This window comes from Alosa sapidissima, chromosome 9 (assembly GCF_018492685.1).
Source record: "Alosa sapidissima isolate fAloSap1 chromosome 9, fAloSap1.pri, whole genome shotgun sequence".
In the NCBI taxonomy this organism is placed as follows: Eukaryota; Metazoa; Chordata; class Actinopteri; order Clupeiformes; family Clupeidae; genus Alosa; species Alosa sapidissima.
Genome location: NC_055965.1, coordinates 7,171,790 through 7,187,717, shown reverse-complemented (window position 1 = coordinate 7,187,717; position 15,928 = coordinate 7,171,790). Strand labels below are relative to the sequence as shown.

At 45.8% G+C, this 15,928-nt stretch overlaps 1 protein-coding gene across 3 annotated transcripts in view; it reads right to left on the bottom strand.

Moving 5' to 3' along the window:
* Positions 1-1,911: 1,911 nt before the first annotated feature.
* prkcaa (protein kinase C, alpha, a) overlaps positions 1,912-15,928 on the bottom strand; it is a 155,317-nt gene continuing 141,300 nt past the window's right edge. For all 3 annotated transcript variants that reach the window (XM_042103080.1, XM_042103081.1, XM_042103083.1), the window contains 2 exons: positions 12,928-13,068; positions 1,912-4,513 (listed from right to left, as the gene is read on the bottom strand). In XM_042103080.1, the coding sequence (XP_041959014.1) occupies positions 4,349-4,513; positions 12,928-13,068 (306 nt within the window). In that variant the 3' untranslated portion in view covers positions 1,912-4,348. The remainder of the gene's footprint in view (positions 4,514-12,927; positions 13,069-15,928) is intronic.

Genomic DNA, 15,928 nt, shown 5'->3' with positions numbered 1-15,928 from the left:
TCACATACATGTTGGTTCAATATTGCAAACAACTCATGATATTTTACCACGTCTGCTCGCGGACCACTTGAGATAGCTTGCGGACCACCAGTGGACACCAGCCCACACTTTGAGAAACACTGATCTATAGCTGAGACTGCAAACCTCTGTATAGGGCTATAGTAATTCAGAATAAGTCCCAAGATTTGCATGGCAATTTTTTATTATTTTCTTTTTATTTGCAGTATCATACATTAGGTACAAATTACACTATTGGTTACAAGGTTAGGTAAGCATTGACTCATTGTAGGAATCAGGAGGGGGGCGTGGCTAACATACACCATTACAAAATACAATATATTCTTTCTTTTACAGGCTATGGACACCTACATTATTATATACAAGGACAGATATAGCGCTTCATTAACCTCGGAACATGACAACGATACATCGGAGAGAACAGTATGAGATAAGGCAATCTGTTGATCCTGTGCTCGACGAGAGAGAGAAAAACAGAGAGAGAGGGAGAGAGATAGAGAGATAGAGAGAGAGATAGAGAAAGAGATAAAGAGATAGAGAGAGATAGAGAGAGAGGTGAGGAGAGAGAGAGAGATAGAGAGATAGAGAGAGTGCAAGCAGGAAAGTGAGAGTGAGACAGAAAGAAAGAACAAAGTAAAGCCGCAAAAAACTTACTGGTCCTATTAAAATTAATCTATCTCTTCATGCAGAGAAAATAACATCAAAAATATGGATCACTTATCATAGGGAAGGCAGAGAGGAGCAACACAAATCAACAGGTAGGCGAGTAAGCTACACACACACAAGTTAGGATATATCCTAAAATATAAATCAAATATTGAAGATTTGACATTGGATTGCCTATAAAGCCATGAAGTCTAAAAGAAAATATCTTTCCATTCAATGAGCTACTTATAATGTAAACAAAGAAGGAAACAGTAGACAAACAAAAACTGCAAATTACTTGGCCCATTTGCCATCATATGCTTCAGATTAATAGGTAGACACAAATAAAAAAAAAAAGAACAAAATGTCCTACTGAAGTCAATTTTGTCATAGTTGGACTGATAACCAAGAGAAATGATGAATCCGCTTTGGTGAAATGTTCTATAGGTTCTATAAAGCTCTGGGTGTGGAGGAAGGTGGGGGAGTGCAATCTTACAGGTAACTGTTTGGATAGGCACTGAGACCACGAAGGAGAGGGAGAGAGAGAGGGAGAGGGAGAGGGAGTGAGAGAGATAAGAGAAGGAGTGGGAGGGAGGATAAATAAAAACCAACAGGCAGGGCTGCGAGTGGTGGTGAGGACAGCAGGCAGACGCCGTTCCACACTCTCTTTCCCTCGGTGCTCAAGTCTCTCGATAGCCATCAGGAGGGGCCCCACTTCACCTTGACCACTACATTCCCCCATCTCATGCACTCATTCAGACGGTCATTAAAAGAGGCACAGGGAGGTTTCATAGGCAGGTCGGAGAAACACACAGGTAGGAGCGTCACATTCCAGGCTCACAAAAACAACACAAAAAACAAGGGGGGGACACACTTGCCGCTCAACTTGCATCAGCACCACCTGAGCGCGTAGAAATAACAAGCAGGCAATGACATCTAGCTGTGGATCCTTCAGTGATGCACTGATACCATACATGATGAATAAACATGGCTACCAGAGCTCTCCCCTCAGACGGAAGGAGGAAGTAGTAGAGAGACTGCAAGTCGTAGACGTGACTACAGTTAGTGCAACACTGCTATTGTCGGGCTCTGTCTGGTCTCTGTTTGGCACTGGTTAAAAAGAGTGGCAATGAGGAGAAAGAGAGAGAGAGAGAGAGAGAGAGAGAGAGAGAGAGAGAGAGGGGAAATGAGAGCAGTCAACAGGTGCTTCCTATCTTGGTTTATTTTGTTTTAAGCGTTGCTATTATGATGCTATTAGCAGAGGCAGAATTTGTGCGGGATGGTAACGATGTTCCATCATTGCAGATATGGACACAAACCTATCTGATAGATTTTTGTTTTGACGGCGCAATGACAGATGGCAACGTGATTTGAAATGTGACATTGACTCAACGGCCTCGCCATGGCTAAGCTTCTCATACCAGCATGACGGGGACCGATCTTACAAATCGTTTACGTAGATATATGAAAACTAAAAGGAAAAAAGAACGAACAAGCCAGTATATATATATACATAGCATATATATATATATACACACACAGACATACATACACATACCACGCACATCAATAACATCTATTAAGATGAAGAGCCAGTCACCATCACCTTTGAGTTAAGTGGTGATGTGAGCCTCCCGTAGTAATCTTTGTTGTTTCTTTTGGGACACTTAGACCATGCTGCAAACGCTGACACCCGGGCACTATACTGAGAGGCATGCAGAGTCAGAGTGGTTTCCGCGTGCATTGTTATTCAACGATCGCCACATGCAGTCAAGGGAAAGCCAAAGACTTACATAAACACACACACACACGCATGCATACACTCACTCTCTCACACACACACACACACACACATACACACACACACAATCGCAGCCAGACTGAGGTGTTTAGACTAGCTCAAACTCTGCAGCCAATTGTCCGCAGATATGACTCTTTTTCTCCCCCCACACAAACAAAACAATATGAAAAAACGTGAGTTTTCTGATAAATCCGTTCAAATCTAGATACGTGTAGACATTGGCTGATTCTGAAAACCTATTAAAGATGGTTTCCCACCAGTTAGAAAGTTGATTTCTTATGGGTTATCGTACATATAAATATCCTCACCTATCTAATGTAATAAAAGCACATTCAGTTGGTTGGTATAAAAACTGCATGTTGTTATACTTCCTATTAAATAATTCATTAATATTTACAAAATAGTTAATCCACTGTTAATATTACAGTGATATTAATTATTCCTACTGGAAAAAAGCAAGACATCACATTAGAGCAGATCTATGCATGTAAATCTAAAATCAAAACGTAAACAGAGAGAAAGTAAAAGATTTCCACATAATTTCATAAAATAATGTAATACTTGGTTGCGCTGTTGGCAAGATGTTTCATTTTGTACCGAAAATTCAAGATACGCTAGGTAGCAAAAAACTTCATTATTCAAATAACTTCATTTCTTTAACAACCTTCACTTCTTTGTCTCATAGATAAAGATGGAAGATCTTCAATTGTCTAATAGATGCTCCTTCACTGTATGGCCAACTCCAAGGTAGGAAGTTTTGCTAAGACAAAAGTCTACAATATTAACCGTGTACAGTGTCCTTGTTTATCATTGAAGTGGTTAATGTAATCTATTTGAAAACAACCTGCAGTTTCTGTCGACCCATTTTGTTACTAAATGCCTTTAGGTGTATGTGTGTATGCATGTGATGTGGCAGCAAGGCATCTTAACATGCTCCTACAAGATGAGAGCTACGATGAACTTTGACCTGTACTGGCTGACTGATACATAAACTGGCCGTGTGCAAGTGAGGGAACAGTTTAGCGAGGAGTCAACTGTCCAAATCAGTCGGTTGTGTTACAGCTACATGGCATGAATAATTAAGTCACGTTTCTGAATATACTGATGTGTTTCTGCTGCAAATGGCAACACATACAGTCCCATAATGGTGTTCACATTACTCCACTTTACTGAAGTCATATACCATGATTTCCTCTCCCTTGGTTGCTAGTGTCTATGTACGCTGTCCACTCTAGCATATCGTTAGAAAGGCCTGGTCTGGGATGCCAAAGCTAAAACAGGACCTAGGCCTAAACACGGGGGTAAAAAAAACACAATGACAACCAACTAACAGTAAACCAATCAAGTACATCAGATCAAACTAAAGTCAACATTCGAGAGCAATGAACTGTAGGGTTCCAGCAGGTCCCTATTGCCTTTACCACGTGGTGACTGCCTGTGCAATACGGCAGGACTGCTGAATGTGTGTAGACCTAGGAGCACAAGACATCAGGAAGCACGGTCATGGGTTTCAGCAGCTCCCATATCATGATATGGCAGCCGTGGTATTTGGCAGGCGAGGAGGTATGGAACTGCAGGTCGCTAAGTGATATGCACGTTTGTAATTGCTGAGTGTGTGTGCCACACCAAGGATTTGGATTATCGATGCACGTGTACTGACCGTCCAGCGCAAACCGTGGACTCTCATGATTGAAAAAAGAAAAGAAAACTGTACTACTATTACAACTGGCCTAAAAAAAACAAAAGCAGAGGGGTTGCTTTAGAAAATAAAAATGTCCCAAATTTCACAAAAATGGGTAAGTTTTGGCTTCTAGTTTTGTGAGGGTTAATTGGTTGGGAAGGGCTAAAGGCATGGGGGTTGGGGGGGGGGGTGCAATAGGGGGTCTAAACCACTGGCCCTGCGCTGGGGGCGACAAACTGGGGGTTGATGAAGCTGAAGCCGTTGAATTCGGCCTGGTCGATGTTGGCGATGACCAGCTCGTCTGGGGGTGTCAGCTGGGGCTGTGTGCGTGTGAAGAACTTGTCAAAGTTTTCAGCCGCTTTGCCACACTGAAAAGAGAGAGAGAGAAGGAGAGAGAAAGACAAACATTAGTTGGCACATAATAGGTATCTTATCTTCTCACATTGAACAGAGATCTCAGGCGACTAAAGGCGATATGGAACACATTGGACACCTGCTCCTCTATCGCCGATTCCCCATCTGCCCGACCCCGCCCCAGATCTGTAGCCCGCGGACGGACGCCCTGGCACCTGATGATGCGGCGCTCTACATAACCCCTCACCTGAGGTCTAATGCAATTGCCTTGGCTGTCCACCGGGGGCTCCGAGCTCAGCTGCCAACGCGCTCACGCCCCTCTGAATGAGAGGAGTTTAGGCCCCCACAACCACTGATGCCCATTCAGCCTTAACTGGGGTATGCAGGGGTGAACAGAGACTGTGGCCTGGCCTTGTATCCAGTTATGCGATATGCTCTTTTAACTTAGTAAACAGTGATGCTAGCAATGGCAAAGCATTTGGTTTTATGCCAAGACAACAGAAGGGCTGATTAGATAATATGTTTTTGTTTGTTTACATTTGCTATGGATAATATCACATGCCGTATGGGCCAATGAACCGAAATAACCGAAAAACACGCACACACACATACAAACGTGCACACATACACACACACACACCATATTGATTTGAATCACCGAGCTTTCCTTCCTTTTGGTTATTTCCAAGAGCCTCGTTCCTCTGAAGCTTATTATCTCAGAAAAGCCTGTGTGACTGAAAACGGGCAAAGGCGGGGATCATTTGGGGGATCATCCATTGCGGCTCACAGTGTCCCAGTCTCCAGCTCTTCTATTCCCTCACCATATAGACACAATGTCACTGTGACACAGAGCATCTGGTCTGGCTGGACTGAACTCAAACATCCTCTCCGGATTTAAAAATAACTTAAAGAAGGCTGCAAATCACATCTACTTGTGCCAGTCATTACTCCTCTCAAAAGCTCCCTTTTCATTCAGTACAGAGATTTTGGCTCTGGGATGTGAACTCTAACTGAGATAAAAAAAAAAAATAGAAAAGAAATCAATCCTTTTGTGCATTCAGTTGGTGCACTGTGTTCTACTTATGAACTGAGAACAGATCCTGACAGAGAAGGTATTAAAAGATACTGCAGTCAACTATTGAAACAGGTTTCAGCGGCTAAGCTACATGTAGCTTTTCTATATCTACAACAACTTTCTACAAAAGTTGGGAATAAGCTGTATTTCGAGACTTGTCCACACCCAGTACTTTTTCTGCTCTACTCTAATTGAAAGCCAGACGATTTTTCCCACCACATTTTAATTACATCCCATCTTGCCTAATGCCCATCTACTTCCTCTTCCTTTCCAAAAAGACTTCTTCGAGCCGTAGCTCTTGTCGTTCCACAGCTGCTGGAGCAGTGCACCCATTTCCACCCGCCTGCTGTCACTCATTAGCCATTCCACTTACGCTACGCTGGATGCTAACCGCTAAAGCTTAGCGCGCCGTCAGTCTCCCCTGGTGGATCTCCGTGGGACAAGACTCAGTGGAGAGTGAATTAAGAAACAAACAGCGTGCACGGCTCAGTCCGATTGAAAAGGCCGGCTGCTCCTGTAGCATTGCTCCAGAGATTATGGGTTTGAGTTTATTATGCGATCAAAGACGCTCTGCTGATGAACTTCCCCTTTGTGAGGGCACTGAAGGAACACAACAGAGAGGTTCGTTTGATGATGGGCTATTGTTCAAGAGTCCTTGCATGGCCTGCGGGGTTTCTGCCGAAAACACCACACTGGTGTATGATTGCATATTCACTGCCAGGCTTAGAATATAAGATGCTCATTAAAATGGCAATCAATACTGTGATCTCTTTTAGGGTTATTATAAGCAACCTTGTATTGGGGTTATGTACTAAAAAGCTTTGGGCTATGTGTATGGCATGCATATTGCATAGCAGGGGAATCAGCATCCTCAGAGATGTGATTAATCCACCTTAGTCGGAGTCACACTTCACCGCTGTGACTCGATGTCACCCCCGTCGGGACCGGCTCTTAAGCCAGGGAGTCGATGTCGGTGTGGAGCACAGATTGCAGAACGTTGTGTGATGCTACCTCACACTCACACACACACACACACACACACACACACACACACACACAGAGACACACACTTTGGGATTATCTGGAATGGGTTCAGAAGGAAGAAAGTGACGTAGAGGGCGAGAATGGGGAGACTGGTGGGGGTGGGGGGGGGGGGGGGCTCCTTTGTGCGGCTGCCAGCTCCTGTAAGGAGAGCGCCTGGAGCAGAGACACACAGACAAGACTCACACTGAGCCACGGCCACAATCAGCAAGCACTCTGGCTCTAGAAAGAGAGAAAGGGAGAGAGGGAGAGAGAGCGAGAGAGAGAGAGAGAGAGAGAGAGAGAGAGAGAGAGAGAGAAAGAGAGAGAGAGAGAGAGAAAGCGAGAGGGAGAGAGAGAGAGAGGGAGAGAGAGAGAGAGGGAGAGAGAGCAGGAGAGAGAGAAAGAAAGAGAGCGCTGGCTGGGAAATCTTCCATGAAATTCATGCCAAGGCCAGAGCTCAGTCCCCCAGACACTGTGGTGAAGCGCCACAGCGGGGTCTGTTAAAGAACCAACTGGACGGTGACAGATGCACAAAAGACGGCCAAACACATAACACAGCCGAAGGGCACGCATCAAATATGCCTGGAGCTGGTTTACAGAGAGCCAGGCTCATCACTGAGACCTTCCCTGCTTGTTGCCATGTTGGATCGATATGCTTGGCTGTAAACAGAGATGGAGGGAACACCTTGAGCCCACTGGGCTTTGGGGAGGCTTGTAAAAACTGCTGTGACCATGAGCAAGTAGAGGAATAAGCTGACGTGTGTGTGTGTGTGTGTTTGTATGTGTGTGTGTGTGTGTGTGTGTGTGTGTGTGTGTGTGTGTGTGTGTGTGTGGGGGGGGGGGGGGGGGGGGGGGGGGTGGGCTGCCCTACATGTAGTGGTTTCTTTTGAGGACCCAGGAGACCTGTGGTATATCCTGCCCCCTGGGTAATGCAGTAAAAGGAGAGACTGCTGTGTCAGACTGTGAGTCCACACATATACACTGCTTACACGCCACTTGTGTAATGAGTCCACACATATACACTGCTTACAAGCCACTTGTGTATGAGTCCACACATATACACTGCTTACAAGCCACTTGTGTATGACCGTAAGGGCACTATCTGGCTCCCTGGGCGGGCTTAGATTGCTTCTGTCAATCTTAACACTCTCTCTCTCTCTCTTTTTCTTCATCTCTCTCTCATTCTCTCTCTTCGTCTATATGTCTCTTCAGCTTCTTTTTTATCCCATCGTCTAACCCAAGACACCAATCATTCTTAACCCTGTTGGACACGCCATTTCATTTGTGCTGACAGTGAGCATTACAGATGTGAAATAATGCACCGTCATCCTCCCTTAACTCTCCGACCGACGTCAGATGCACTCGCGCTTCAGCCCAGGCTGTTACAGTAGGCGACTCAGCAACCCATTAGTCTCAATGAGGAACGGTCCCAGTGTTTGACCCATTTTAAATCACCAACGCAGCACGTAACATAAACAGTGGAGAAATAAGAGAGAAAGAGAAGAAGCGTCGTGGAGAGGGGGAGGAGAGAAAGAGAGAGAGAGAGAGGGGGGGGGAAGAGAGGGGGGGAGGAGAGAGGGAGAGAAAGAGAGAGAGAGGGGGGGGAAAGAGAGGGGGGGAAGAGAGAGGGAGAGAAAGAGAGAGAGAGAGGGGGGAAAAGAGAGGGGGGGAGGAGAGAGGGAGAGAAAGAGAGAGAGAGAGGGGGGAAAGAGAGGGGGGGAAGAGAGAGGGAGAGAAAGAGAGAGAGAGGGGGGAAAGAGAGGGGGGGAAGAGAGAGGGAGAGAAAGAGAGAGAGAGGGGGGGAAAGAGAGGGGGGGAAGAGAGAGGGAGAGAAAGAGAGAGAGAGAGGGGGGAAAAGAGAGGGGGGGAGGAGAGAGGGAGAGAAAGAGAGAGAGAGAGGGGGGGGGGAAAGAGAAGGGGGGAAGAGAGAGGGGGGGAAGAGAGAAGGAGAGAAAGAGAGAGAGGGGGGGGAAAGAGAGGAGGGGGAAGAGAGAGGGAGATGGGCGATGAAAAGAGAGAAGTGCACCCAAGCAAATCCAGGGCACTCACAGCTGCTTTAATATGATAAATTACTTTGTCTCCTCTCGTTTAATGAGATGGTGAAACAGAGTTTTTCACTCTTCCTCTCCCAAAAGGTTCCTCTCATCTCTCATCTAACAGTCCACACATTACAGAGCTGCTCAACGATCCCGAACACTCTGCTCCTTAAGGCCTCCGCCGAGACAGACCATACAGAGCATGACAGGACAGCACACAGTACTAAACCACACACAAGGCCCTCGCATCCACAGGCCGTCCTCTACAACTTCTGTAGCATGGTATGAGAAAAATAACCACCTCTGATTGGCCAGCAGCTGAACCGTTATTCTCGTCTACTGGTAAACTCTACAGACAAATCTGCACAGAAGCCTGAAGGCATGTTATAGCTGCTTAAGGCTCGCGTTCAATCCATTCTGGGTGGCTCGCCACATTTTCTACTCTCACACCCATGTCATTCTTGCTCTTTGTTTGATTTAATTAGATTACATGTTCATACACAAGGGACAAAAAAAGTACTTTTTTTCTCAAAAAGTAGGCCTACACCCGGTGACCTCCATACATATGTTGACACACTCACACACACACATACACACACACACACAGGGATACAGATACACACACAGATGCACACACACACACACACACCCTTCCTCCACTCTGACAGTACTGTAGCCTGTCACATGTGTCCTTGTCTTTGTTTTGCCTAAAGCAGCACTGAGTCACTGGCATGCCCCAGCATTTAAAAGAGTCGGCCTGTTCGCACTGCACAGTTTTAAATAGAGCTTAGCTCCACTCTCAGCACAAAACAAACAGAGGTCACTCAATGTGTGTTTATTACTGACGCTACACCAGTCTAATACTAAACTACACCAGCTATGTTGATGGTTTCTGATACCACTTCCCATATGCTAACACTAATTCTCATAGCATAGTTCTAGCTGTTAGATGCTCTACAGTGCATTGGTGTTTTCAAAAACAAAGTATTTATGCCTTTCCTAGAACAAAGAACTACAGCTAAAATATAGGTCTACATATATAAGAGCATAACTATCCTCTTCTTTAACTAATAATCTATACGTTCAGTGCAAAATAAAACAAGCTTATGAACAAACGATTGACAGTTCAGAGTTTCCCAGATATTGAGTACATAAGTGATGGATCAACAATGCAAAGTGCAATGCTAGCTAGCTAAAACTGACCACGTTGTGGCCAACATCTTCAGATGATGACTGGCAGCCTTCAGCCTCCTCTCAGATAAACTCTGCAGCCATGTTGCAGGTTTGACCTACTTTTGCCTGACTCCATATAAGCGCATGCATATTGATAAGTGGCAGGTGATTCCCTTCCTTCTCCCTAATCTCTGACCTACTGCGGTCTGGCTTGTGGAAATTGCGGTCGATAAGCAGAGGTCCAGGTGCGCTTGATGGTGCAGTCTGATTTAATAGGGGGTTAGGATTAGTGACCTCGAAAGGGCACAGGGAGGAAAACATAGAAATGAGGGGGTAGTTGGGGTTGTGACAGTTTCAACTGAAATTGGCCCTAAAAAGTGGTGTATCAGTTTGTACAGGTGCAGTACAGGTGTACAGTTTACTGCATATTTGTCTTCCTGTTCCTGGTTGTACATGCATGCATATGTGTATATTTAGTCTTGGTGGTTCTTGTCACTTGGGGACTTCAGGGAAGCAAGACAGCCAGTGAAAATGTCAGACCATCACAAACACACACATTGAGCAGAGGGAACTAGGTCATCCAGTGCATAAGCATATGTGTGTATGTCGCCACATATACTGTACATATTTCTGTGCTTAAAAAAAATGTTTGCGTGTGTGCATGTGTCTGCGTGTCCGTGTGTGTGTGTGTGTGTGTGTGTGTGTGTGTGCGTGCGTGCGTGCATGTGTGTGTTTTTGTGTGTGTGTGTGTGTGTGTGTGTGTGTGTGTGTATGTGTGTGTGTGTGTGTGTGCATGTGTGTATGTGTGTGTGTGTGTCTGAGTGTGTGTGTGTGTGTGTGTGTGTGTGTGTGTGTGTGTGTGTGTGTGTGACTGAGTGCTGCTCCCTTGACTTGTTCTGACAGGAAGGCATCCCATGTTTAAGACACGTGCATTTATTATACATAGATACTCACTCAATTATGCATGCTCCTCCAATGAGAGCCCTACAAATAATGAATATCTCACGACTGCCTTGTTGAGATGAAAAGAGGGTCATGGACCCGGGCCGTGGGGTGTCAAATGCCTGAACGGCTCCGTGGAGGCATCTTCACACGGAGGGGGCATTTGCTCTAATAGCCTTGTCTCATTAACAACTTGAAAAGCAGCATTTAATAGGAAGCAAGTCTATTACAGCAATATATATTTTTTTTTTTCACTGCATGTGAAAAATAGCTACAATAATTAGTGATTTAAACTTTTCTTTCTCAAAATGTGTCAAATGCATTATTTTTGCATTCCAATAACTAAGAATTTGCAACGTGTCTAAGGCTCATTGAGCATTGTGACCGTCCATTTGCAAGCTCCAAACCCAGATGTTTTGGACAGACTCATAGAGGATGGCCTACATTTTAGGGCTGCAAGGCAATTACACATCATGCACAACATGGATTGCATATGGCTATACCACCTACAGTGAATGCATAAGTACTTAGCCTTCCTGCACTCTGGCAAAGGTAAAGCAGAGCATGCTAACAACTGCACTACTGCCTGATGTGGAAATACTACACTACCACACATCTGCAGATCAGAGGAGCATGATAACAACTGCACTACTGCCTGATGTGGAAATACTACACTACCACACATCTGCAGATCAGAGGAGCATGATAACAACTGCACTACTGCCTGATGTGGAAATACTACACTACCACACATCTGCAGATCAGAGGAGCATGTCACCTTAACACCCATCCAAACACAAGGCTGAGTGAAGGCAGAAGTTGCCCCATTTGCCTTCTTCTTCACTACACAATCAGAAATGCATAATCATCTGACAAACTATAACTCAGAACGGGCCCAGGGGACTGGTGATGCATCAGCCTGGCAACACTACCCTGTCTCTGTTACATAAAAATAGCACATCTGGCCTTGTGAGTCTTGTTGAGAATTTGAGAATTTAGAGAAATCGGTGTGTGGAAAGACGAGATGAAACACTCCTCGGTACACACAGCTTGCTCATGGTCATGTCAAGAGTCCTGCCGAGCGTGAGTCTGCCTCGGGCAGGACACTCACACACTCTCCTGGCATGCGGAGGAAACTATGAGCCCATAGCACCACATCCCTCTCCAAACCTTAATGCTTCTACACTTTTTGAGAGAGAACATTTTTGGGACGGCATACTGCAATCCAGATTGGCCAGGGGCAACATTTTTTAAGGAAGGAAGGAAGCTAAAACACATTAATGAGACTATGCATAATTAATAGCAGAGCACTGTGAAAAATACTATAAAACTATAATGTGAAGAAATCATGCAAGGCTAATTTTAACATGTCGTAAATACGGCTTCAGTATACATTTGCCAGGCTCCATAAGAGAGTACACTAACAGATGTTCAATGTTGAAAAAATAAGATCATGCGCGATATTCTAGGTTTATACCAAAGATGCACTACGATGTTACAATGTCACCTCACTGCTGAACCCTGTTCATCACCTCACTGGGGGAGAAATAAGGTCTACAGCTGAGACTAGACACATAACAAGAGCTTCACAGCAGGAGACAGATAAACTAAATGTGTCTGAAGGGCTCAGCAGTGGCTCAGAGAGTGTGTGTGTGTGTGTGTGTGTGTGTGTGTGTGTGTATGCGTGTGTGCATGCGTGATTGCGTGTGTGTGTGTGTGAGAGAGAGAGAGAGAGAGAGAGAGACAGAGAGAGAGAGAGAGAGAGAGAGAGTGTGTGTGTGTGTGTGTGTGTGTGCGTGCGTGTGTGCATGCGTGAGTGCGTGTGTGTGTATGTGTGTGAGAGAGATAGAGAGAGAGAGAGAGAGAGAGAGAGAGAGCGAGAGCGTGTGTGTGTGTGTGTGTGTGTGTGTGTGTGTGTGCATGCGTGAGTGCGTGTGTGTGTGTGAGAGAGAGAGAGAGAGAGAGAGAGTGTGTGTGTGTGTGTGTGTGTGCGTGCGTGTGTGCATGCGTTAGTGCGTGTGTGTGTATGTGTGTGAGAGAGAGAGACAGAGAGAGAGAGAGATAGAGAGAGAGAGAGAGAGAGAGAGAGAGAGAGCGAGAGCGTGTGTGTGTGTGTGTGTGTGTGTGTGTGTGCTAACACAGTGTGAGAATAAGAGTAGTAAATAGAGTGGCCACTCACCACTTTGGGCTTGAAGGGCGGCTGGATGTCGCGGCACTCTAGGCGGTCCCAGTCGATGCGGCGGAAGAAGGCGTGCTCTCTGATGTCACGCTCGCCCTCCGACCCACAGCCCAGCCGCTTGGACGGGTGCTTGGTCATCAGCTACGGAGGGACAGGACCATGGGGTCAGGAGAGCAGGAACATACAGTTTGTTTTTTAATAAAAGTGCCAAAGTTGTATGCATGTAGATGCTCCTTCACACACACGCGAGTGCACACACACGCACGCACGCACACACACACACACACACACACACACATGCACGTGCACACACACGCACGCACGCACGCACGCACGCACGCACGCACGCACGCACGCACATACAGATAATGCCTGCCGTGCAAGGCCTTTGTACTTGTTTTTAGCTTTGATTCTGAAAGTGATACTGTAGTAACCGGAACCTACTGTGGGATGACCTTTACTGCATCAGCAGCACTATTAGCCAGGAAGACAATCCGATTACAGTTTTTGTTTGAGCTACCTACTAAATTGATTGGAGAAAAATGCAAGCAGATTTCATTTTGTGAAATAATATCGCTTTAATGGGCTCCTATTACAAGCTACATAAAATGGGTTCCCGGTAATGCATGTTTAGATGGGAAAAGTCACCTACGTAAAACTCAGAGCACAATAATACTCTCTGGTCATTTCCTGTCTATGTTTTTATATTGATGAATACAAATACATTTAATTGCTGGACCACTGAATGACTCAAACCTACACACATTAAGTGCCTTTTTTAATCCCCAGGCAAATCAGGTGATGTGTAATTCTCTCTCTCTCTCCCTCTCTATCTCTTTCTCTCTCTCTCTCTCTCTCTCTCTTCTCTCTACCCTTCTGCCTCTCTTCTGGCCGGTTCATCAGTAGATAATTACACCTAAAAGCTGGGCCAAGAGAGGGGGAGCCTTGGTGATGGTGGCACCGCTGATGAACGCTGTCTTGGGCCACTCTGGGCCGAGCTGAGCCATTAGTCCTCATCTGCATGCACACAGAGGCATTTCTGCCCACTCCCAGCCCGGCCAGCCAATCACTGGCCTTTTCAAGGACACCATGACTTATTCATGGCCACTCAGGAGTCACTCAGCGGTTAACGCTTCACACTCAGCGGTTAACGCTTCACACTCATGCTCGATCAGGAAATCTCTGGGGTGTTGGCTCCACACAAAAGAGACGGTTGGTTTGCATCATTGGTACCTAATTGCCATTTTGTAATGAATAATAGTACCCCATTCATTACAAAATGGTAATTAATAGAATGTTAGGAATTAGCACACATAAATCCTCTCCTAGATTGACCAATGTCTCAATTGGGTTAGCCAGTGGCTTGCATTTGACCGGCTATTCAGACCAATTGACAGTAATAAGGAAGGTCAAGCGTGGTGGTTGTAGCAGCTCCACTTGCTTGGAAAGGGAACAAGGAGGATCCAGGGCAACAGGAGTTAAATCATGTCAAGGAAACCGCCCCAAAATAGTCAAATAGCCCAAAACTATTCTTCATTCCATTATATATGCTTGAGGAACTTCCCAAATTGTGCATGCATGTGACTTTGGGACCTTAATAATTCAGATGAGCCATATAGACCACCTCTCAATAATTGAACACCACCACCCACCTCACCCCCCCAAGAAAGCTTGACCAGCAGTCCACTCCTGAGATCAGGGCTCGTCCCTTTCCTGACACATGCTGACGCCAGCACTGCAGCCAGAGTCCAAAAAAGCCATTTCCTGGAAGCTCTCTGTAGCATCAGCAGTCTAGAGCATCTCATAACTCTGAGAACCTCTCTCTCATAAACACACACACACACACACACACACACACACACACACACACACACACACACACACACACACACACACAGCTGTGTCCTGTGACATCACTTCCCATTTGTCACCTAGCTGTGTGTGATGGAGCAGGAGACCGAGTGAGTCATTTCTAGCAAATGGGGGAAAAGGGGGGAAAAGGGGAAAAAATCTCATCATCAGCTCCAGATGAAAAAGTATCCATCCTCTATCCTCACATGAGAGAGAAAAGAGCAGACAGATCCATCCCACCTAGCCAGGGTGCACCCTGACCAACCAGTGGAGTGGAGTGGGTTCTCTTCCCACTGAAGCCGATTTCTGAATCACCAAAAACCCAAGAAACCAATCATAACCGCTTATCTGAAAAGAGGCGGGCTTTGTATGATGGCAGACAGCAGTGCTGTTCTGCACAACCGATGGCTGTGCTGATGGCATCAGTGTTAAACTATATGGACATGTATTCTATTTGGAGGTGAGTAAACATACAATGGAGGTGAGTAAACAACTACATCTAAAACCTTTGTTTACAAGAAAGATCTGTTTGCTGTTTCAGTTTAATATGACTGCGGGTTACGCCCCTTGGAGACCAGATGTGACTGAGTGGTCTGGTGTTAGCCAGGCTAATGTTCCATCCCATCCTCAAAGAAGTGAATAGACTAGAGACTAACAGAGTTCTTCTGATGAACAGAGACTACTAGAGACTAACAGAGTTCTTCTGATGAACAGAGACTACTAGAGACTAACAGGAGCTGGAGGTGGTGGAGAGTTGTCTTCTCCTCCTCCTGCTCATATTAGCCTGTGTGTGGTCATCATGGCCCAGCTGTGAGGGAGGGGATCCAATTCACAGCTCTCCATCCACTCACTCTGCTCTTCTTCCCCTCTCCTCACCGCCACGTCCAGATCTGGAAATGGACTCCCACGCCCACCGCAAAAACACAGCAGGACTCTCGTCTATTTCACCACCACCACCCCTCCAAAAAAACACCCCTCTTCCACCTCCTCCTACTCTACTCTGTAGACATGTGCCTTATTGGCAATGTCTGTGCCTTATCAGAGCCCCTGGCAAGCACCTCTGAATAAGTGATGTGCTCTCGCTAACGCAGTTGGATGTGATGCAATGGTAACACCCTTGTAATTGGGGCAGATGTCTCATTACCGCTGA